General features: G+C 48.5%; 1 protein-coding gene across 5 annotated transcripts; it reads left to right on the top strand.

The window, feature by feature from the left end:
* Positions 1–7,209: 7,209 nt before the first annotated feature.
* Positions 7,210–24,100, top strand: RBCK1 (RANBP2-type and C3HC4-type zinc finger containing 1). 5 transcript variants are annotated; one of them, XM_081560659.1, is made up of 13 exons: positions 7,210–7,244; positions 7,691–7,921; positions 9,330–9,474; positions 15,667–15,760; positions 15,864–16,062; positions 17,208–17,329; positions 17,407–17,580; positions 18,735–18,895; positions 19,907–20,018; positions 20,665–20,844; positions 21,643–21,741; positions 22,084–22,227; positions 23,407–24,100. In XM_081560659.1, the coding sequence occupies exons 2-13, from the start codon at positions 7,900–7,902 to the stop codon at positions 23,485–23,487; spliced, it is 1,533 nt and encodes a 510-aa protein (XP_081416785.1). In that variant the 5' UTR covers positions 7,210–7,244; positions 7,691–7,899; the 3' UTR covers positions 23,488–24,100. The 5 variants fall into 5 exon arrangements, with proteins under 5 accessions (XP_081416785.1, XP_081416783.1, XP_081416787.1 ...); XM_081560657.1 differs by having other exon boundaries at positions 18,735–18,997; XM_081560661.1 differs by having other exon boundaries at positions 15,557–15,760.
* Positions 24,101–24,431: the final 331 nt, after the last annotated feature.

The raw sequence follows: 24,431 nt of genomic DNA, 5'->3' as shown, positions 1-24,431 counted from the left end.
GCCATTGAGTTTTAGTGTTTTGTTACACAGCAAACGCTAACTGATATAGAGAGGGACAAGTCACCCTCCTCTCTGTGCACCCAGCATCACCCAGAAGAGGGCCCAGCTGTATCTAGGGTCTCATGGAGCTGCCTCCAACCTTAACCCTTCCATCCAGCCTCCAAAAGACCCTGCCCCAGCTCCATCACAAACTGTGCCCAAGTAGCAAGGGCAAGAGGGGACAGTTCATATAAATCGAGGGCTGCCAAGTGGCAAATCTTTATCTATATTACACAGAGACTCATCACCATCTCACAACAACCCTATAAAGTAAATGCTTTTGTCATTTCACTGACAAGAAAAATGAGGTTCAGAGAGAGCAGAAGATTCATCCAAAACCACACAACAGAGAAAAACTCATCTGGTTTTTGCCTTGAAGCAGGAGCTTTTGCCAAGCCCACTCTGAGGCAGCTGTATGAGAACTATCACATAAAAGTGTAAATCCTCTCTCACCAAGCAGTGCACATAGCCACACCCCTGGCTGCAGCCAGTAGGGACTTTCATGTTCTGTTTGTATTCTTTGGATGATCACTGTGTAAGAGATTTACAATATCAAAGGTGCATGTGTGTTACTGGGAGGGAGGAACTGTTAGACATTTAATTGAGGATTTTTCTCTGCAACTGGGAGCTAAACACAGAAGATCACACTGTGACCTGCCCAATTATTCATTCAACTAGCAATTCAACAACTATTCCTGACGCCACTTGTAGGGTAGGCCCCATGAGAGATGGATGCAACATGGTCCTGCCTTCATGGACTTCAGTCCAACAGAGGAAACAGATGTTAAACAGGTAACCACACAAATGAAGAAATTAATTCTATCTGTGATATGTTCTTTGTGGCAAAGACAGGTATCACCACTGTGTCCCGTGCTCCCCTACATGCCCTGCCCTCCCTTTCAGTCAACGGGACAAGTTCTGACCAATAATGTATGTGTAGAAGTGACATAAGGGTGGCCACTTCTGGGCTGAATCGATTGAGAGCTGGTAGACCTCCATACCAGTCTTTCCCTTCCACCTTGAGGCCTTGTGTTCCCTTAGCTATAAGATAGAGGACCACCAGATTCACACTGGATTTTACTGAGCAAGAAATGAAGCTTCCTGTGTTAAGTCTGCAATTTGGAGTTTGTCTGTTGGACAGTTAGTGTTAATTACCAAGAACAAGAAAAACTTGCTACAAGAGAAGGAAGGAGAATTCTCTTCGCCAGTAACTAGGCTATATCAGTCTTTGCTGCTTTACAACTCTCCAAACGTCATGGTTCGTGATTGTCTGGGTCAAGAATCAATGTGATGCTGGCCACTCCTGCAGTTGCAGAGAGTGGACAGCTCCACGGGGCAGCTCAGCCTCACTTGTCTCCGGATTCGCAGGCTCCAGGAAGCCTTGGCTGGGGAGGATCATTTCTGCTCCATATGGTCTCAGCGCCGGCTCCTTCATGTGGTGGTCTTGGGGTTTCAAAAAGCAACAAGGGGACTTCCCTGGTGGTCCAGTGCTTAAGCATCTGCCTGCCAATGCAGGGGACATGGGTTCAATCTCTGGTCTGGGAAGGTCCCACATGTCCAGGGGCAACTAAGCCCCTGTGCCACAACTACTAAGCCTGCTCTCTAGAGCCCTCAAGCTGCAACTACTGAAGCCTGTGTTACTAGAGCCCGTGCTCTGCAACAGGAGAAGCCACTGTAATGAGAAGCCCCTGCACCACAAAGAGTAGCTTCCTCCCTGCAAAAAAGTAGTCCCCACTCGCCACAGTTAGAGAAAGCCCAAGTGTAGCAATAAAGACCCAGCACAGCCAAAGATAAATAAATACATAAATAATAATAATAATAAAAACGATCTCCCTAGATGATGCTGTTGAGCATCCAAGTGGGAAAACCTCTGTGTTTGGAGAAAGCCTGCCTCCTCAGGGACTCAGAGAACTCATGTTAGCTCCTCTCTGTGTCTGTTTGTAAAATGGGTATAACCTGGGCATAAATTCTACCTGCCTGTGATGCTAGGATGGGCTCACAGGTGTGGGGAGCTTTACTGGGTCAAAATCTGAACCACCACCTCAGTTGTACCAGCTTCCTGGGGAAAGAAGTGTAGCCCTGTTCCATCCTTGCTCCCTCTCCCCTCACCCTGTTTTGTGGTTCTTCACAGCACTAAGCACCACCTGGCAGGACATTTTCATCTGTTTGTGTGGGTTTCATAAGTCTAAGTATCTGCTTTGTTTATAATTGTCTCCCTGGCTCCAATAACAGCGCCTGGCACACAGAGCTGCTCAATAAATGTTTGTGAGTAAATGTGGTTGCTGTGCAGATCCTACCTGCCCAGAGCAGAGCCAGGAGACTTATTAGGCATGGTTAATGTTTACTGAGCACATATGACATGTCAAGCATGGTTCTAAGTGCTTTACATGCATTATCTCATTTGATATGTGATAGCCAGATGGCCCTCAGTGATCCATAGCACCTGGTATCCATGGGTTTGTACAATTCCCTCCTACCCCGAGCTGGGCTGACATTAACTAATAGGAAAATGAAAATAAAGAGTATGATTTTAAGGATAGACCATAAAATATATTATGGCTTCTACCTCACTCTTCTGGATCCTCTATTCTAGGAAAAGCCAAATGTCACGTTGCTAGGACACTCAAGTAGCCTATGGAGAGATACATGTGACAAGGAACTTACACATTCTGAAATAACCAGTGCCAGCCAAGTCTGTCAATAGGGTTTAATCCTCCAGCCTCAGTCAGGCTTTGAGGTAACTGAAGCCCCAGCCAACACCTTAACTATAACTTCTGAGAGACCTTGCGCTAAAACTACCTAAGAAGCTGTTCCTGAAATCCTAACCCACAGGAACTCTGTGAGATCTTCATGTTTATTATTGGCTTTCCCAGTGGCTCAGATGGTAAAGAATCTGCTAAGGCAGGAGACCCGAGTTCGATCCTTGATTCAGTAAGATTCCCCTGGAGAAGGGCATGGCAACCCACTCCAGTTTTCTTGCCTGGAGAATTCATGGACAGAGGAACCTGGTGGGCTACAGTTCACGGGGTTGCAAAGAGTTGGACATGACTGAGTGAGTAACACACACATAGGACTGAACCCAGACTTGCATGACTACAGTCTACCCACTGAGGTGAAGGATGTCCAAAATGAATGCCAGCTCTTCCCCTGAAGGAACAAGACTAAGACCAGAACACTGAAAAAAATGTATCTGCCTCCAGTACAAATCTGTGCTGGCTGAGAGGAACGTGAACCTAAGAAAGCAGCAGGCTCAGAAGAAGAAAACAAGGCAACAGGAGTGAAAACCAGCAGAAACAGACACTCAGAGCTCAGAAAACAATACTATCAGACACACATTATAAAAGAGAAATATTTAATGCGCTTAAATATATAACAAGCTTGAAACTATTTCTAAAGTATAAGAAATTGTATCAAGTAATGCAATGAATTTGAAAACCTAAATGGATTTGAACTTCTAAAATGAAAAATACAATAACCAAAATAAAACATTCAACAGATGGGTTAAACCACAGATGAGATGTGGCTACGAGGGAACTAGTGAGAAAGAAGCAGACATCAATCACAGATTTAAGAGACTCCATACGTTTTTATACACAGACACATCATAGTGAAAATGCACAACACGAAGACAAAGACAAATATCTTAAAAGCAGTCAGAGGGAAAATAAAAAAAACATTATTTTCAAAAGAACAGCAGTACAACATGGATGAACCTCAAAAACATTATGCTAAATGGAAGAAATCAATCACAAAGAACCATATATTGTAGGATTAAATTTATATAAAGTGTCCAAAATAGGAAAATCTATAGAAACCAACAGACTGGTTCCAAATAGGAAAAGGAGTACGTCAAGGCTGTATATTGTCACTCTGCTTATTTAACTTATATGCCGAGTACATCATGAAAAACGCTGGGCTGGAAGAAACACAAGCTGGAATCAAGATTGCCGGGAGAAATATCAATAACCTCATATATGCGGATGACACCACCCTTATGGTAGAAAGTGAAGAAGAACTAAAGAGCCTCTTGATGAAAGTGAAAGAGGAGAGTGAAAAAGTTGGCTTAAAGCTCAACGTTCAGAAAACTAAGATCATGGCATCTGGTCCCATCACTCCATGGGAAATAGATGGGGAAACAGTGTCAGACTTTATTTTTTTGGGCTCCAAAATCACTGCAGATGGTGATTGCAGCCATGAAATTAAAAGACGCTTACTCCTTGGAAGAAAGGTTATGGCCAACCTAGATAGCATATTTAAAAGCAGAGACATTACTTTGCCAACAAAAATCCGTCTAGTCAAGGCTATGGTTTTTCCAGTAGTCATGTATGGATGTGAGAGTTGGATGGTGAAGAAAGCTGAGCACTGCAGAATTGATGCTTTTGAACTGTGATGTTGGAGAAGACTTTTGAGAGTCCCTTGGACTGCAAGGAGATCCAATCAATCCATCCTAAAAGAGATCAATCCTGAGTGCTCATTGGAAGGACTGATGTTGAAGCTGAAACTCCAATACTTTGGCCACCTCATGCGAAGAGTTGACTCATTGGAAAAGACCCTAATGCTGGGTAGGATTGGGGGCAGGAAGAGAAGGGGACGACAGAGGATGAGATGGTTGGATGGCATCACCGACTCGATGGACATGGGTTTGGGTAGACTCCAGGAGTTGGTGATGGACAGAGAGGCCTGGCGTGCTGCAATTCATGGGGTCGCAAAGAGTCGGACACAACTGAGTGACTGAACTGAACTGATAGAAACCAAAAGTAAACTAGCGCCGGGGGGTAAGAGATTAGAAGATAGTGTCTGCTAATGGATACAGGGTTTCTTTGGGGGTGGTAAAAATGTTTTAAAATGAGATTGTGGAGATAGTTGCACAACTCTGTACTAAAACCATTAAACTGTACACTTTAAATGGGTGGATCTTATAGTGTATAACTTATTTCTCAGTAAAGCTATTTAAAGAAAGAACAGCAGTTAGACTGACAGGTGATGATGTCTTAACACCAACCATGGAAGCTGGAAGACAGTGGAATGCTATCTTCAAGGTGTCCAGCTAGAATTCCATATCCAGCAAAAATGTCTATCAAGAGTGAGATCTAGGGCTTCCCTGGTGGTTCAGTGGTAAAGAATCAACCTGCCAATGCAGAAGACATCATTTCAATCCCTGATCTGGGAAGATCTCACATGCCCAGGAGCAACTAAGCCCATGGGCCACAACTATTTCTGTGCTCTAGAGCATGGAAGCCGCAACTACTGGGTCTTTGCACTGCAACTACTGAAGCCCATACACCCTAGAGCCCGTGTTCCATAACAAGAAAAGATACCGCAGTGAGAACCCCGCGTACCTCAACTAAAGAGTAACCCCCACTCACTGCAAATAGAGAAAAGCCCGCATAGCAGTGAAAACCCAGCACAGCCAATGAATAAATAAATAAAATTATTTTTAAAACTTTTTTTTTTAAAGAGTGAGATCTAAATAGAGATTTTTCAAACAAAAAGCAAGAAAGTTTGTCATCAGAAGACTAACCCCACAGGGAATTCTAAAAGAGCAGTTCTCAAACTTGGCTTCTCATTAGGCTCACCACAGAACATTAAAAGCTCCTAATGTCTGGGCCCATTCCAGATATTCTGAATCAATTGATCTGAGATATTAATCTGAGCATAACATATTTAAAAGTTCCCCAAGTGATTTAAACATACAGCTCAGGCTGAGAACCTCTGTCTTACGGGATCTATTTCAGGCAAAAAGAAAGTGATCCCAGAAGAAAGTCTGAGATTCTTTCATTCATTTAACATAATCTGTGGGCACCTATCAGGTGTTGGGGAACTGTGACTAGACACCAGGAACACAGCAATGAACAAACAGACACAGGTGCCCACTCTCTGAAAGAGGGAAACAGACAAAAACAAAAACAAGATAAAGAAGTAAAATATGCTGTTAGATAGTAACATATGCTTTGGGAAAAAATGAAGCCAGGAAGGAAAATATAAAATGCTGGATGTATGTGCATGTGTGTGAAATTTCAGATGGAATGGACAGGAAAATATGTCCAAATACAGACGATACAAAGACTTTTGGCTAAAGACATAAAGGGCAAGAGCAAGCCATGAAGATATTTGGGCTATGCCAAATGCAAAGGCCCTGAGATGGGAGAGTGTCTGCCTTGTTCCAGGATGTGGAGGCCAGTGGATCTTGAGTGGACTGAGCCAAGGGGAGAGTAGTCAGAGAAGGAGCCACAACACTCTGTAGGTCTTGGGAGGACCTTAGCTTTTACTTTGAGCGAGATGAAACCTATGGGGAGTGTTCTGAGGAGTGGCATGCTTTGATTCTAACAGGGCCTTCCGGCATCTGGGTGGAAAGTGGACCTTAGTGACCAAAAGGGGAAGCAAGGAGCCTAGTCAGGAGGCTGGAGCATGGCGCTGGAGGAAAAAGGATGGAGGTGGATTGGGATGGTGTGTGGAGGAGGTGAGAGGTGACAGATTCTGGATCTATTCTGCAAGTGGATCCCATAGAATCTGCCGATCTACGGGATGAGGGGCGGCAGAAAAGTTCAAGGGTGGGAAGACAGGAGGATGCAAAGAGCTTCCAGCCTGTGTCTGGCGAAAGCAAACTTCATTGCTGCTGCTGCTAAGTCGCGTCAGTCGTGTCCGACTCTGTGCGACCCATAGACGGCAGCCTACCAGGCTCCACCGTCCCTGGGATTCTCCAGGCAAGAACACTGGAGTGGGTTGCCATTTCCTTCTCCAGTGCATGAAAGGGAAAAGTGAAAGTGAAGTCTCTCAGTCGTGTCCGACTCTTAGCGACCCCATGGACTGCAGCCTACCAGGCTCCTCCGTCCACGGGATTCTCCAGGCAAGAGTACTGGAGTGGGTTGACATTGCCTTCTCCGGCAAACTTCATTAGTGGCTCAATTAAAAGGTGGAGAGTTAACCGCCGAGAGGCAGCGTCCGGCTGGCTAAGGGTGGGTTCCTGAGGCCGCCCGACCTGCATTTAAATACGGCTGCGTGGCCTCGGACAGATCAGAAACAGAGCCTCGGTTTCTTCTGCCAAAGGAGTAGGGACCGGCATGCCCACCAGTGCTGGGGCAGCTGGACTGAGCAAGGGCGGTCTCCGCGCCGCGCCCCGCCCTCCCGGCCCAGTACCCGCCCTCCTGGCCCCGCCCCGGCCCAGGCCCCGCCCCTCCCACGGCACTGAGGGCTGGACCCAGCGGGTGAGTGAGGGTCACAGAGTCCGGGCCTGGCCGGGGGCAGCGTGGGAACGCCCCGGACAGCGGGACAAGAGCGCGCTGGATTCCCGTGACCCGGGGCGGGGGCCGCCGCGGGGTGGTCGGGCGGGGGTGGCGGGGAGACCCGGATCCGGCGACAATCTTCCGCCCCACTTCCGGAGCCGCCACTTTCACTTTCTTTTCCGTTGAAGCTGCTGCGTTCCTTCCCGTGACTGACAGGGGCTGCCGCGGGCGGGAGGGAGTTGGGCTGGAATCCTGCACCCCGGAGGGTGCTGCTGCTCCCAGCAGGGAGAAGGGCTCCGGCCCAGCTCCCCGGCTGTGCGGCGCCCTTCCTCCCTTTCCCCGCAGCCAGGCCTGTCCAGTTTCCTCTGTCGCCCGGAGCCGGCTCGGCTTGGCGCACCCTCTCACCTCCCACCCGTTCCCCCTCCCAGGCCCCATCCCCGGTCCTCGGGTAATGTGATGCTACCCGATTGCCACCCGGGACCCTGAGGCACCAAGAAGGCTCGGGCCGCGGCAGAGGCCACCGGCTGCGGCTGAGTTTCTCGTGGTCGCCCGTCCTCTAGCAGGTGACCGGGAGATAGCATTTCCCCGGAGCTGCAGCCCGCCCCCCTCCGCGGGGGGATGGGCACAACAACGCCAGATGGACGAGAAGATCAAGAAAGGTGGGCACAGCCTGCGGGCGGCTGAGAAGCTTCGAATGGGAGGTGGGCCTTGCCAGAACGCGGCCTCTCCTCCCAGAAGGGCCTGGGAGAGGGGTATTAACCTGTCCTCCTTCTGCCCACTTGCCCCTCAGATTCCTCCCTTGCAGACCGGTTGCTTCCAAGGACAATCTTGTTATTCATTTATTTGATGCCCCTAAGGCCTCCCATGGGCCAGCTCCGCTGAGAACGGGGGTGGGGAGCTCCCAGAGGGCGAGAGACCACCCACGCTAGTGGGGGACCAGACCTCAACTGACCTGAATACCAGGGTGTTTTCCTTCCACCTGGCGCCTTCCACTCAGGTTGGAGAACTTAAGTTAGGTCATGTCACCAACCTGCTCCCATACCCCAGTGTTTGTTTGTTCTTAGAACAGAAGCCTAGAGCAGTTGGCTAGCCCGCGTGCTTGCTGACTTCGCTCTCTTCTGCTTTTGCTCATCTCTGCCTTCCCCCATCTGCCCCCTTGCTCATTCTGCTGGAGTTTCATCAGCTTCTCTGTTCTAATCCAACCATTTCTTGACCAAGGCCTTTCATTTTCTCTCCACTTGGAACACCTTTCCCCAACCAGGTCTTGACATTATCCAACATCTCTTTCTTCAGGTCTCAGCTTCAGTGTCACCTCCTCTTCTCTTTCCTGATCTCCTTCTCCTGTTCATTTCCTTGCCAGCATGGATCACAGTCTGAATCTTTTTCTTTTGTTAAACTTATTAGATGTCTTCTTACTGGGCTGGGAAGTCCATGAGAAGAGGGCCCCCGTTTATCTTATTCACTGCTGAAGCCCAGTTTCTGTGACAGTGATTGGCACACAGTAAGAGCTCAATCCTAAAGGAAATCAACCCTGAATATTCATTGGAAGGACTGATGCTGAAGCTCCAATACTTTGGTCACCTGATGCAAAGAACCAACTCATTGGAAAAGACCCTGATGCTAGGAAAGATTGAGGGCAGGAGAAGGGGGCAACAGAGGATGAGATGGTTGGATGGTATCAACGGATATGAGTTTGAGCAAACTCCAGGAGACAGGCAAGGACAGGGGAGCCTGGTGTGCTGCAGTCCATGGGGGTCACAAAGAGCTGGATACAACTTAGGGACTGAACAGCAAGAGCTCAATAAATGTTTGTTGGATAAACAAGTGCAAATATGGGGGACCTGGGAGTATGAAGGGAAAACAGAACCAAACGAGCAGGGATGGGGAGTGTCAGAGAAGGCCTCTCAGAGAAAAGGGACTTTTAAGCGGGGTGCTGAAGGATGTGTAGGAGTTTATCAAGAAGACAGAGAGGAAGCAGCGTGTATAAAGAATCACCTCCTTCCTCACCCTCCTTACCCCCAAAGAAAAATAAACACTGTGCTAACCTGCTTCCACTGTGGATTTCAGCTGAGGAGGTGGCCCAGAGACTCACCCGAGCAGTGGCTGGTGGGGATGAACAGGTGGCTGTGCAGTGTGCCATCTGGCTGGCAGAGCAACGGGTGCCCTTGAATGTGCAACTGAAGCCTGAGGTCTCTCCAACACAGGACATCAGGTGAGGAGTGCATGGCTGACCAGGAAGCCCAGGGTTCAGAGCTTCCTGAACCCCAGTGGGCTGTAATATAGCATTGGCCTGTAGAACAGTTAGAGCTTTCCTGGTGGCTCAGTCGGTAAAGAATCCACCTGCAATGCGGGAGACCTGGCTTTGATCCCTGGGTTGGGAAGATCCCCTGGAGGAGGGCATGGCAACCCACTCCAATATTCTTGCCTGGAGAATCCCCATGGACAGAGGAACCTGGCAGGCTGCAGTCCATGGAGTCACAAAGAGTCAGACATGACTGAGCAACTGAGCACATAGAATAGTTAAGTTATTCTTAATGGCAGGTTCGGGTGTCAGGAGCCCTAGCTTCAAACCCCAGCTCTGTCTCAAATCAACTCTGTGATCTAAGGCAGGTCACTTCACCTCTCTGAGTTTTTTTTTTTTTTTATAATTTAAAAAATGGAGCAGTAATAGTAGAGCTGTTAATAAGGTTGTTAGGAGGTGTATTAGGATGGTAGGTCTCATAGAACAGAAAAAAACATATTAACAGTGGCATAAACAAGTTTGGTGATAGGCACTCCAGATGTGGAAGCTCTGCTCTCTGTAGTTCTCAGAGCTCCTGCGTCTTTTGTCTTATTATTATGCCATTTGTGACCTCCTTTCTGAGGTTCACCTTATGATCCAAAATGGCTCTTCCCATTCCAGCCATTGCATCAGCATTCTTGTCAGTAGCAAGGAAGAAAGGCACACCCTCCCACTCTCCTCTTAAGAACACAGCTCACAAAGTTGCACACACTTCTTCCACTTAACTCCCATGGCCAGAACTTTTTCGCACAGCCACACTCAGCTTGAAGGGAGGCTCTCTGCCCCAGAAGATTTCAAACTTGATGCTGAAGTGTTCAGCACAGTGCCTGGAACATATTAAACACTCAATAAATGTTTTTTTCCTGCTGCGTAGTAAGACAGTAGTTTTACAGTTTCTAATTTTCAATATTGGATCCCATTTGATTTTTTATTGAGATATAATTGACAGACCCTATTCAACAATTTAAACAATTCAACAATTTGAAGTGCATACTTCGAGGCTTTTACACAGTTGTGTAACCATCACCATAACTAATTACAGAACATTTTCATCATCCCATTAAGAAACCTCATACCCATTAATGGTCACTCCCTATCTCCTGACTTTTCTTTCCCCAACCCCTCAACCTTAGGCCACAGTTAATTTACTTTCTTTTTTTTTTTTTTTATAGTATTATGGACTCTATGGGAGAGGGTGAGGGTGGGACGATATGGGAGAATGGCATGGAAGCATGCAAATTATCATATGTGAAACGAATCGCCAGTCCAGGTTCACTGCATGATACAGGGTGCCCGGGGCTTTCCATCTCTAGCAATTTGCCTACTCTGAGAATTTCATATAAATGAAATGGAGTTATACACTATATGGCCTTTTGTGTCTGGGCTTCTTTCGTTCAGCATCATGTTTTCTAGATTCATCCATGTTGTAGCATGTATCAAAACTTCATTCCTTTTTATGACTGAATAATAATCTATTGTATGGGTATACTGTATTTTCTTTATTAATCAGTTGATGGACATTTGGGTTGTTTTTTTGGCTAACATGCACAATGCTGCTATGAACATTTTGTGTGTCCAAGTTTTTATATGGACATATTTTTTCCCCAGTTTTATTGAGATATCATTGACATACAAAACAGAGTTAGTTTAAGGTATTGTGACTTACAATAAGAAATGTATATTGGTCTTCTTCCTGTTCTTGGCACTGAGCTCCTAAAACCCTTGGAATTTCTTAAGTGATGAGAATGATAAAGGTACATTTTGTTAGGTTAGTGAGGTCACTCTTGGACTGCCCCTAAATTGCCTAAGGATGGAGGCTGGTCATAAGAGGAGCCAGCCCTGTGACTAGAGAATTGGAACTTTGAGTCTCATCACCCTGATCTCGGGGGAGGGGAAGAGGGCTGAAGGTTGAATCATCAGTAGCCCATGGATTAATCAGTCATGCCTATGTAATGAAGCCTCCATAAACATTCAAAAGACAGGGTTTGGAATTTGGAGAGGATGCCCCTTCTCACATACCTTGCTTCATACATCTCTTCCATTTGGTTGTTACATCCTTTCATAGTATAGTAAGTAAATATTTCTCTTGAGTTCTGTGAGCTGTTCTAGCAAAATAATCAACCCATGGAGGAGGCCGTTGGAATCCCTAATCTATATCCAGTCAGTCAGAGAACAGGTGACAACTTGGGGTTTCGATTGGTGTGTGAAGTGGTGGGAGCAGCCTTGTAGGACTGAGCCCACAGCCTGTGGAAGCTGACACTGTCTCTGGGTAGAGAGGGCCAGAATCAAGTTGAATTGTAGGATGCCCTGCTGGTGTCTGAAAATTGCTTGGTGTTGTGTGGGAAGTCTTCCCTGTCTTTCCCCTTCCACGTGTTGGAAATTGAGCCTCAGAACCATTTTAGGTGTATGACATATGCTTTAATATATGTATATATCACACAATGATTACCACAGTAAGTTTAGTTAATATCCATTGCCTGATATAGTAACAAATTATTTTTTCTTGTGACAACTTTTAAGATTTACTCTCTTAGCAGTTCTCAAATATACAATATTGTTAACTATAGTCACCATATTGTACATCTCTTCTCCAGAGCTTACTTATCTTAAAACAGAAAGTTTGTAGCTTTTGACCACCTTCACCCCCACAAACCCCCAACCAGTCTGTTCTGTTTCTCTGACATTGATCTTTTAAAATTCCATATATAAGTGGTGTAATACAGAATTTGTCTTTCTCTGTCTGATTTATTTCACTTAGCACAATGTCCATGTTGTTGCAAATGGCAGAATTTCCTTCTTTTTATGGCTGAATATTTCATTGTGTATATATATGGAAACAACCTAAGTAACCATGAATGAATAAATAAACTGTGGTGTGTATGTATACAATGGACACCTATTTTCATTTCCCATTCTGTGGGTTGTCTTTCACTGTATTGATAGTTTCCTTTGAAGGACACGTTTTCAATTTTGATGAAATACTGTTTATCTGTTTTCTCTTGTTGTTTGTGCTTTTGATGTCATCTAAGAAACCACTGCCTTATCCAAGGGTACAAAGGTATACCCTTATTTTTGTTTTTAAAGAGTTTTATAGTTTTAGCTCTTACATTTACATCTTTGATCCCTTTTGAGTTAATTTTTGTTATGGTGAGAGGCAGAGATCCAACTTCATTCTTTTGCTTGTGAATATCTAGTTGTCACAGCACTATTTGTTAAAAATAAAAAGACTGTTTTGTCCCTTTTTAATACCTTGGCACCTTTGTTGAAAATTATCTGACCATAAGTGTGAAGTTTATTTCTGAAACCTAATTTCTAGTCTGTTGCTCTATATGTCTGTCCTTATACCAGTAAGACACAGTTTTGATTATTGTAACTTTGCAGTAAGTTTTTAAAACAGAAGCCTAAGTTCTCCAACTTTTTTCTTCTCTTTCAAGATTTTCTTTGGCTGTTCTGGGTCCCTTGAATCTCCATGTGAATCTTAGGGTTAGCCTGCCAATTTCTGCAAAAAAATGTGAGCTGGAATTTTGACAGGGATTGCACTGCATCTGTTGATCAATTGGCCATTTGATTTCAAATAAAATACTTGTATATCCATCTCTTGATATATCCACTTAAGATGGTATCTGTGTACTCCTTGTTATGAAAAATGAGGAATTTAACATACTCATCTCACAGTTCCCTTTTCCTAACTTCCTGGGTTTTGTTAGTACTGTAGTAGAAGTGCTCCCAGTTGACCTCCACTTGATTCCCCCAATTTAATGGCACTGTAGTTTCTGCTGTAAAACATACCACTGCACACAGCTTGTTTATATCAGTTGTACTTGTTGTTTCCATAGCATAATTTAATAACGGTTATATCAGTCAATAAAACACGAATGCTTAAAGAGAATTTTGTCTATGGAAACTTAAGTTTATTGCTTTAGAAAGACAAAATAGAGATGAGGCACCGAAAAAAAAAAAAGCTGTTCATTTTAGGGTGAGTGAATTGTAAAAAAAAAAAAAAATATGGTAAAAATCCCAAAGGGCTCTCTGTACTCAGATGCTGTGAGAGTCTAAGTTCTTGCTCCACTTTAAAGAAGCTGATACTGGAGATCATAAACCATGTATAATGGGTATAGTTCATACAAAAAGAAAAAAAAAAATCATGGGAAACTCCAGTAGCAGATTTGTACTAAAAAAAAAACAAACCAGTGGCCTTTTTACCTAGAGATGGGCTATTAAATGTGCATTTGTATCCTGTAAGGTAAAATTAAGTGTTAAAGTCTGCAACTGTGTCTACATTTCTCTGCTATAATGAATTTTCTGACTAACTGATCACTACTGATCTGGTGACAGCAGAAGTGAGGGTTCCAACTGTGCTTCTTTGTTATTGGTGTTAAAGGTTATAGCTTTTATTTTATTTTTAAAATTTTATTTATTTATTGAATCTTAGTTGTGACACACAGGATCTTTGGTCTTCGTTGTGGCATGCAGAATTTTTTTTTAGTTGTGGCATGTGAACTCAGTTGTGGCATGTGGGATCTAGTTCCCTGACCAGGGTTTGAACCCAAGCCCTCTGCACTGGGAGCTCGGAGCCTTAGCCACTGGACCACCAGGGAAATCTCGGTTATAGCTTTTAGATTTTGTTTTCTAAGTAAAATTAAGGCTTCTATGCTTTGCCTCTAGGTTGATTCTAAAAATGTAAACCCAGTAAAATAGCATTTATAGTATTTTGATTATGGAAATATTACTCAGTGTAAAATAAGTAGTGCAGTTGACACTGTATCTTGCATGTTTCAAAACCCCTGTTGCTTGAAGAAGAATGTCTTGAAGGTTAAGATCTTTAAATTTCCTTTCCTTCTTTAAATTTCCTTTTAGTTTTCTTCTGTTCTGCATCAGACTCAGCTATTCTTGTTTCTTGTATTTCAAAAACTGGAGAAGTGGATGGTAAACTTTTGTTGTCTTTACATGTCTAAAACTTGCTCATTTCATGGATAGTTGGCTAGATGTTGAAAATCTTTATCTTGAGAAATTTTGAAGGTATTTTCTGTAGTATTTTAAAGCAAGTCTCAGATTTTGGCTCATTCATAAGTAACTTGATAGGTCTCTAAAACTAATGACTTAAAAAATAACCTCAATACTATTATTACACCTACAACATTAACAACTCCTTAAAATCTTCTAATACTCTATTTGTATTAAACTTTCTTTGATTATCTCATTAGTATTTTTTATAGTTAGTTTGTTCTAATCAGGAGCCAAAGGAGAATCAACACATAGCATTTCTTAGTGTTGTCTGAGTCTCTTTTATTCACTTTCTCTATTTTTGGTGCCATTAATTTTTTAGAAATCTGGTTTTTGACTTCCAGAATTCTCCCACATTCTGAGTTTACGAATTACCTCCTCGGAGTGTCATTTGGTATCTCTCATTTTCCTTGTGAACCTGTAGTTGGATCTGAAGGTTAGATGAGTCAGGAGTTATTGTTAGATTCCCAGCAACTCTTCTTCATTTTCTGATTGTTTCTTGCTGTTCTTGCTTTAAGGATGCAGCGTTTTCCCAAGTTGCTCTGGAGGTTCTAAGTGGGCCTTTTTCTGTGTCTCGAAATCAGTTTTGTTTTTTCGTCTCAGCTCTCCATTTTCGTGCCATTGGTCTTCCCAAAAAGTTTTTGCATCTTTGAGAAGGTTGGTGTTTAAAACCACTTTCTCTGAAATACTCCGGTTTGGATTTAAATCCTGCCTCGAACAGCCACTGTTTACTCGGCAGAGTCACTGTAACTTCTCTGTGCCTCCTGTTTTTATCTGTAAAATAGGGGGGACAACAGTACGTGTCTCATGGGTTCATTGAGAGAATTGAGTTAATACATGTTAAGTGCTTTAAAGAGTCTTAGCATACAGTTAATAATAGCTGCTGTGGTTTGGTTAAGGAGCCAATAATAGCCAGTAATACAAGAGACTGAAGGGGCCAGCGCATTAAGGCCCTTGATGCCACGGTGAATTTGGATTTTATTCTGAGAGTCATGTGGAGCCATTGCAGGGGCTAAGCAGCGAGTTCTGATCCCGGAAGAAGCACAGGGGAGTGAGAATCCAGGAGCTAGCTGGTGGTTGAGGTTGGACCTTCGTCCAGAGCCCTTGCCCTCCCCGCAGGCTGTGGGTGAGCGTGGAGGATGCACAGATGCACACGGTCACTATCTGGCTCACGGTGCGGCCTGACATGACGGTGGCCTCCCTCAAGGACATGGTGAGTGAGAGGGTGAAAGGGAGGGCGGAGGTTCCCCTTTTGCCCCCACCTGTCTCTGCTCTGCTCCTCCCTCCCCACGCTTCCTGTCCATCCTCCCTGACAGGTGTTCCTAGACTATGGCTTCCCGCCAACCCTGCAGCAGTGGGTGATTGGGCAGCGGCTGGCCCGGGACCAGGAGACTCTGCACTCCCATGGTGTGAGGCGGAATGGGGACAGCGCCTACCTCTACCTGCTGTCCGCCTGCAACACCTCGCTCAACCCTCAGGAGCTGCAGCGGGAGAGGCAGTTGCGGATGCTGGAAGGTAAGGCCCTGCTCCCTGGTGGTGTGGACTCACCTGTGGTCCTAGAGCGGGAGGGAGCGAGGAGCAAAGCCCAGGGGCTTTCCATCAGGGATTGCCTGGAGGACCTTATCCATAGTGGGGAAGAGAGGACAAAGGACACTCCAGGAGGGAGCCATCTGGGGAACCCTTTAGAGAACAGCCCGTCTGGGGGAGAAGGGCTGAGTTCAGTCCCCGCCCTGGCATTTATCAACTCCTTGACCTCAGGCAAGTTCCTTCCTATCTCTCCTCCTCAGTTTTCTAAATCTGTAAATTGGATGTAATAGTTTTTAAATTTTTTACTCCTTATTTTGAAATACTTCAGACCTACAGAAAAGCTGCAAAATTGTACAAATAATTGTATAAGGAATTCCCGTGTACCTTTCATGTGGATTCCCCAAATACTAATATTTTGACTGTATTTGGTATATCATTCTCTCCATGTAGAATTATTTATTTATGCATAAATAATTTTTGGAACTGTTTTGAGAGCAGGTTGCAGACACGATGTCCCTTTTCCCTAAATACTTCGGTTTGTATTTAAGAAAAAAAGGTCATTTTCTTACATTATTGTACAGTTAGTAAATTTAAGAAATTAACATTGATATAGTACCACTATCTAATGTGCAGATCTTGCTCAAATTTTACCAGCTGTCTCACTCATGTCCTTTATAGTGAAAGACCTGGCTCTTGGCCTTGGTGTTTCTCAGTCTTTTTCAGTCTTTGATCTCTGGTCTTCCCTTAACTCTCCAGGCCAGTTTTGTTTTTAGCTTTTCTGTCCTATGTACCCTCAGGAATGGATTCAGATTCAGTATTTTGGCAGGGCCACTTCAGAAGTGTTGTTTGTCCCTCTCAGTGCGGACACTTGTATGGACACTTAGGCGCACAGAAGATTTGTTTTCAAGCAGGGTTCTTAAGCCGGGAGGACCTAGGAGCAGTGGTGGGTGGAAGGAGGGACTGTGACCCTGTGGGAGCCAGGACACTCAGCCATGGCTGGGCCCGCCTGGCAAGACAGAGCTGGAAACTCCTTGGAGCAGAGGGAGAGGATAGAAGGGGGGTTTCCTGGCTGGCTCAGGGTGTGGATGAACTTGGCTACATGAATCCGCCACCCCTTGAACCCTTCTCCCCAGATTTGGGCTTCAAGGATCTCACGCTGCAGCCACGAGGCCCCCTGGACCCAGTTCCCCCAAAGGCTGGGGCCCCTCAAGAGCCGGAGCGAGGGCAGCCTGATGCAGCACCAGAGCCCCCACCGGTAAGCTGCCCCACATGTGCCCCTGTGCCCCATCCCCCCATTTAGTCTCCCTGCCCTCACTGCCCCTCTGCCCCCAGGTGGGCTGGACGTGCCCCGGCTGCACCTTCATCAACAAGCCCACTAGGCCCGGCTGCGAGATGTGCTGCCGGGCGCGGCCCGAGGCCTACCAGGTACCCGCCTCGTACCAGCCAGATGAGGAGGAGCGAGCGCGCCTGGCCGGTGAGGAGGAGGCGCTGCGCCAGTACCAGCAGGTGGGCGCCGAAGTCCCCGGAAAGACACCTGCAGCCTGGACGGGGGAGGCGTAGGCCAGAAAGGGAGATACGTCCGCATTGCGCCTGCCCCCGTTGCTGCCCCCTTGTGATCACACCGATGGTGGTGACCCTACACTTGACTGTGACCGGCCTCTCCCTGAGGTCATTCATACTATCGCTGAGACCCTGCTCCCTGGCTGTGATGCACATCCAGGCTTATTTATGCTCCCCCCTCCCCTGTCCCCTTGAGCTGTGGCGCCACTCCTGGCTTTGACTTACTTTCCCATCATGCACTCAAGGGTACCTGGCTCTGACCCCAGCATCCTAGCCAAGACCTAGACCAAGCCCCTGCTTCGTCCAGCTGTTACCTAGTTCTTGCTCCATTAGCCCTGACCTCATCCTGAATCCTACTATTCCTGACCCCTACCCCAACCCCGTCCTTCCTGGCTGTGGCCCTCCTAGACTTCCTGAGAGCCTGGACCCAGCCCCTCACTGCCCACTTGGAGGCTGACCTGCCCCCTGTTCTGCCCCTCCCGCTGTCGTGTTACACACGCACAGATTACGTAGATACATAACCCTGAGCGATTTCCCATTCTGATTCGATGTCCCCATCCTGCCTTTGGACCCAGTGCTGGCCATGACCTCACTGCTGGTCCCATCTACAACCCTGGCCCAGACCCCGGACTCTCTCCCACCTTGCTCTGCTCCCTCGCTTTATCACCACCCCCCATCCCCCTGACCTCTTCTGTAACCTTGACTTGGCTCTACCTTTCCCCCTGAAGCTACCCCTTCCCTGCCTCTTGGCAGAGATGGGAGCCCTGCTGCCCCTGACTGCCCGCTTGGACCCCAGCCCCATCGCCCCCTGACTTGACCCTAGGTTGTAGCCTTAAACTGCTCCTGCCTGGCCTGCCTCCTGCCCCACCCCCGTGTTTGGTCGCCTTGCTCCTGGTCCCACCCTTCTCATCATCTCCAGCGCTTGCCCACTGCCTGTCCCATGCCCAGCCACACCCTAACCCCAGGATCCTTCCATGAGCCCCCCTTTAGCCCCCGGTGGTCTGACCCATCGCCCCACACACACCCTGTCCTGCCCCCTTCCTGGTCTGCCTGCCCCTGAGACCCTGACCTGCCCCGCGGCCCCACCCCCGTGTGCCCAGCGGAAGCAGCAGCAGCAGGAAGGCAACTACCTGAAGCACGTGCAGCTGGATCAGCGGAGCCTGGTTCAGAACACCGAGCCCGCCGAGTGCCCCGTGTGCTACTCGGCCCTGGCGCCCGGCGAGGCCGTGGTGCTGCGCGAGTGTCTGCATACCTTCTGCAGGTGCGGCCCTGCCCCCGGCCCCGGCGATGTGGTACCCGGGGCTGGAAGAGGGTGGGGCCCAGGACTCTTACAGCTGTTTGGACATCCTCACAAACTTGGGAGGTAGGCACCATTTCCCCATCTTGCAGAGAAGGGATGTGAGGTACAGAGAGGCCACACAGCTCAGACTTTCCGGCACCAGAGGCCACACGCTTCTGCACCACCGCCAGGCCCATGCAAGGGCAGTGAGTGCCTTGCCTGACCACCTGGGCCAGCCCTGCCCTGCCGCTTGCTGGTGGACAGTCTGCCTTCTGAGGCTCTCCTCCTAGCCCTGGCTGTGGAGAGCATGTCCTCCTTCACAGCACACATTTGATGAGCTGCCTTGGGTGCCAGGGACTGGGCTAGGCCTGCCAATCCATGAGTGCCCACAAAAGCTCAGTTTCTGCCTCCTGAAGCTTACCTTTCCATGGGCAGGCCAATGTTAATCAGATAATCACTGATATAATTGTAAATTGTATCATAAGTTAAGTGTCAGTGGCTTTTGATAAAGGCAACGGAGGCCCTGCCCTAGAAGAGGTCAGGGAAACCCCTGGGGAAGCCACGCTTCAGCAGACCAGGGGGTGCGTGCCTGGCCTGCTTGCAGCAGTAAGGGGTCAGTGTGACTGGAGCAGAGGGATGGAGCGGGTAGGGCATAGGGACAGAGAGGTATTAGGGAGAGTGAGTCACCAGGGCTCTCAGGTTTGCTCTGGGTGGGGTCGGATGGGAGGTTATGGGGAGGGATGGCTGATCCAGGGAGTCCAGTGAAGAGGCTTCTGCAGTTCTGCAGGTGAGGGGTGAGGCAACCTTGGCTGGAGCAATATGGATAGCAATGCGGTGCACAGATGGTGGGTTGGTGGGAGGCACTGGAAGAAAGGAAGAAATTGGGCAGGAGCCAGCCCGAGGTCAGGCCTCACCATGTAAGGGCCAGAGTCCTGGTGTGGGGGGTTCAGGTGACCCCTAACCCCCACTCCTACCCCTTCATCCCTCCCCCAGGGAGTGTCTGCAGGGCACCATCCTCAACAGCCAGGAGGCCGAGGTGTCTTGCCCCTTCATCGACAACACCTACTCATGCTCGGGCAAGCTGCTGGAGAGGGAGATCCGGGCGGTAAGGCCTGGGGGAGGGAGGGGCACCCCCCTGCCCCCTCTTCCCAGGGAACTGGGCCAGGAGCTGGCTAGTGGGAATGGGTTTGAGAGTCTCAGTCTTGGGTACCAGACATTTATCAAGAGCCTTCTCTGTGTGGGATGCTGGAGGCCCAAGTAGTGGGCAGGATAGAAATTGGGGGAAATAGCTAGTAAAGAAATCACCCTTGTGAGAAAAAGACAGCAGAGGAGTTAACAACAGTGGGAAGAGGACTTCTGGAGCCAGATGGCCCGGGTGACCTCAAGGGCAGATACACAGCCCCTCGGCGCTTCAGTTTGCTCATCTTGAAGTGAAAGCGAAAGTGTTAGTGGCTCAGTCGTGTCTGACTCTTTGCGACCCCGTGGGCTGTAGCCCACCAGGCTCCCCTGTCCATGGCATTCCTTTTGGCCATGCCTCGTGGTTCCCAACCAGGGATCAAACCCTCACCCCCTCCATTGGCAGCGCAGTCTTAACCACTGAACTGCCAGGGAAGGCACTAACCTGTTCTTTGGATGGAGTTTGTAAACACTGCTGTGTTGGACTTCATGGGTCGGGGCTTCCTGAGGGTGGCCGGGAGGGCATGCACCGAGGTTTCTGAGTCTCGAGCACCAAGGTTGTGGTCTGCTGGCAGCTCCTGAGCCCTGAGGATTACCAGCGGTTTCTGGACCTGGGCATCTCCATTGCGGAAAACCGCAGTGCCTTCAGTTACCACTGCAAGACCCCGGACTGCAAGGGATGGTGCTTCTTTGAGGATGATGTCAATGAGTTCCCCTGCCCTGTGTGCTTCCATGTCAACTGCCTGCTTTGCAAGGTTGGGACAGGGACCCACCCTGCCCAGTCACTCTGGTCCTGCCAGGAGCTCATTGAAAGTCCAAGCTCATTCTCATAGGGATAAGAGAAGGGAGCTGGTATACTGACCCGGTTCCCATGGCTTAGAGCTGTGTGTCCCATGGCTTAGAGCTGCGTGTCAGTTGTCGGGTGTAGCTTGAGTCCTGACCTGAGCCTAACCCTTAGATTGAGCCCTGACCCTGAACTGAGCCTTTAAATAACCCTGGCCCAAGACTGAGCCCCAGTCCTGCCCTCTGACTAACCCTGAGCCTAGTCACAGACCAACCCCAGCCCTGGCCTCAGACTGTCAGCCTCTGTCCTGAATGAGCCCTGACCCCAAACCCAGACTGAGCCCTACCTGACCCTCACTTCAGACCATCCCTGTCGTCATTCTCTCAACTGGTGACCACTATAGAGACTGGTCTTGAGCGGGTAGACAGGGCCGAGCCTGGTCGCAGTCCTGTAAGCTCACTCTCAGAGCATTATACCGGCAACCAGGGCAGAATTCAGCTGAGGACAAGGGGCTGTGCCCTGGGGGAGAGGTGCTTTAGGAATTTCTGTGCCTATCAGGACTTAAATAGGTATATATGATTATTATCATATGTAATGACCCTGGCTTCACCACCTTGGCCTCAGTGTCCTCTTCTGTAAAATGGATATGTAGTTTACAAAGGAAAGCTCTGTCACTGACACCATCTAGGCATTAAGTGCTTGTGTGGATGCCTGCTCTGGCCCTAACTCTCTGGGAACTTTCTCACCTCGAGCGCCTCATCCGCTCTAGGCCATCCATGAGCAGATGAACTGCAAGGAGTACCAAGATGACCTGGCCCTGCGGGCTCAGAACGATATGGCTGCCCGGCAGACAACGGAGATGCTGAGAGTGAGGCTGGGTCAGGGCTGAGGGCCGAGGATTTGAGTTTTGGGGAGGGCTTCTTAGCCAGGGCTGTGGTTCATGCAGCCCTGGAGGCTCTGAGCTCCTGCTGGCATTTCTCCCATCCAGAGACGGGACTCAGGACACGTGATCAGGTGGCAGGCATCAGGGAGGGTCAGGGTGAAGGGAGGAGACTGCAGACACAGGAGAGGAGGCTGCATGCAGCTGGGCCTGGGTAGAGCAGCATGGGAGAGTGAATCTGAGACTCCGGAGGGTGGCCGGTTTCTCTCAGCAGTGGGGCGGGGGCCAGGGAGCGGGCTGGGTCTGAGGTGAGCACCTTCTCTGCTCCAGACCATGCTGCAGCAGGGCGAGGCCATGCACTGTCCACAGTGCCAGATTGTGGTGCAGAAGAAGGATGGCTGTGACTGGATCCGGTGCACTGTCTGCCACACTGAGATCTGTTGGGTCACCAAGGGCCCCCGCTGGGGCCCCGGGGTGAGTGCCCTGAGAGCAGAGGGCTCAGGAGTATTGGGGGAGGGTGCCCGAGAGTATAGTTCAGATAAGTCAGCCCATGGGCCAAGTCTAACCCCAACACCTGCATTTGTGAAGTTCGTGAACTAAGAAAGCTTTTTGCATTTTTTAAAATGGTTGAACATATCAATACCTATGGCTGATTCATGTTGATGTTTGGCAGAAACCAACACAATACTGTAAAGCAATTATCCTTCAATTAAAAATAAATTAATTTTAAAAAAAGAAAGAGAGGCTTAAAGCTAGAAAGCCTGGGTTCTAACTTTTCCACAAACTAATTGTGTGTCTATTCTTGATTAAATGAAAATAGTAAAAGAGAAATACAGTTTAAAAAATGGTTGAACGTATTAAAAGAAGCATATTTTGTGACATGTAAAAATTATATGAAACCCGAATTTTAGTGTCCATAAGTAAAGTTTTGTGGGAGCCCCGCACATTCGTTGGCATACTGTCTGTGGCTGCTTTTGCGCTGCAAGGACAGAGCCCGTCGGGCTGGCAAAGCCTCAGGTAACTGACCTTTTACAGAAATGTGTGCCCACCCCTGCCCTAGAGGGTGCATGTGGAGTCTGAAGTGGAGGAGTGGGTCCCTGGCTCTGGCACACACTGACTGTGTGGTTATGCTGTTACTTCCTTCTCTGAGCCTCAGTTTCTTCTTCTGTAAAATGGGGATGATAGCAGAGCCTATCTCAGGCTTCTTGTCAGAATCAAATGGAGAACATGCAAGAGCAGTGGTATCTGTCATCCTGAGGAGTGTTCCTGAAGTTGGGGCTGGTGTTCATGTCCAGGCAGACAGGGAGACAGGTGGAGGTGGAAGGAGGGCTCCCTCCTGCCGCCAGCGCCCTGACCCCCTCCAAACATGCAAAAATTCATCAGGTTCTTTGCAGCTCTGGGTCTCAGGTTGGGTAGATAGAGACCACATAATTGAGGGTGCTACGAGAGACCAAGGCTACTGGAGGCCTTGAGAGCTGCCTCAATCTGGTAGCTGAGGCTGTGAGAATCATTCTTAGCAGCAGAATGTGCCCAGCCCAAGGCCCAGGGTGGGTGAGTGCGCTTCGTGGGTGTGATGGGGGTGCCTGGGGCTGGGGAGGGGTACTGCTCTCTTCTCCGCCCTGACCTTTTCTTTTCTCCCCCCTCACCCCCTAGGGCCCAGGAGACACCAGCGGGGGCTGCCGCTGCCGGGTGAATGGGATTCCGTGCCACCCCAGCTGTCAGAATTGCCACTAAGCTGAGGATGGCCTGGTCCCCCTGCTGACCCAGCCCCACATCTACAAGCTTCTGTGGGACAGGCCTGGTGCTTTGGCTCTGATTTCTGGCCGGGAAGATGCCTTTGCGCTCGGCTGAGACAGGGGCCCTGAAGTGGCCAAGGCCCCTGAGCTGCGTGGATGGCCTTGTTTGCTGTGGGCATTGCAAGGGCCCTGCCTGAGCTGGCCGTTGTCCATGGCTGCATCTGCCCCAGTGCCTTTGTCCTTCCCCTGGGGCTCACCAGCCAGACCTTTCAACTCTCTGTGGCCCCCATCTGTCTGACCCAGCCTTAAACACAGCCCCAGCCAGAGGCCTTGCTAGATGGAGCCTCTGAGAGCCCCGGGTGAGTGCATACATCCCTCATCCACCACACTCGTCTGCTGAGCACTCAGCCTGCGGCCTCTCCTGTTGGCTTTCTGGGTATGACTTTTCTCTGGCTTTGCTGTTGGAGGCCTGGGGGCCTCTTAGAATTGCTGCTAATTCTGTTTAGAGCCAGGAGGGAGACCTGGCAGTTCCTGAAGACAGCCCAGCCAGTTCAGCTTCTGCACTCCCTCTTTGCTGCCTGTGTACACTGATTAAAATGATTTTCCAGGAAGGCTTGAATGTGATGTCATGAGAGGGAACGGAGGGGTCATAGGCTGGGACTGCACAGAGACAGGCAGGGGCCCAAGCTCTCTGGGAATTGCAGTCAAAAGTTGATGCGTTGGCCCCTGTCAGGGTAAAACAAGGGTGCGAACAGAGCACAGGGATCCTTGCTCCGGACTTGGCACCCCTGCAACCACTTGAGGGCGGCATGCTCTGGGTCAGCCTTGACCTGGCCAGGCAGCTTGCACTGTGTCGAGAGTCTGCCAGCTGGTGTCTGCAGGTGTGTGTGGGCTTCAGGTGGGGAGGGAGGGGCTGAGGCAGCAGCTACAGGCTGGCAGGAA

Source organism: Giraffa tippelskirchi, chromosome 13 (assembly GCF_054371585.1).
Source record: "Giraffa tippelskirchi isolate mGirTip1 chromosome 13, T2T-mGirTip1v1.2.pri, whole genome shotgun sequence".
Taxonomy (NCBI): Eukaryota; Metazoa; Chordata; class Mammalia; order Artiodactyla; family Giraffidae; genus Giraffa; species Giraffa tippelskirchi.
Note: the sequence above shows the minus strand (reverse complement) of the source record. Positions and strands in the feature narration are given on the sequence as shown.

Excerpts from the sequence above, each read along its gene's own strand:
- RBCK1 (XM_081560657.1), top strand. The coding sequence starts at position 7,900 with ATGGACGAGAAGATCAAGAAAG. Across the intron at positions 16,063-17,207 it reads GCAGTTGCGGATGCTGGAAG|ATTTGGGCTTCAAGGATCTC; the intron begins GTAAGGCCCTGC and ends CCTTCTCCCCAG. Across the intron at positions 21,742-22,083 it reads AGACAACGGAGATGCTGAGA|ACCATGCTGCAGCAGGGCGA; the intron begins GTGAGGCTGGGT and ends TCTCTGCTCCAG.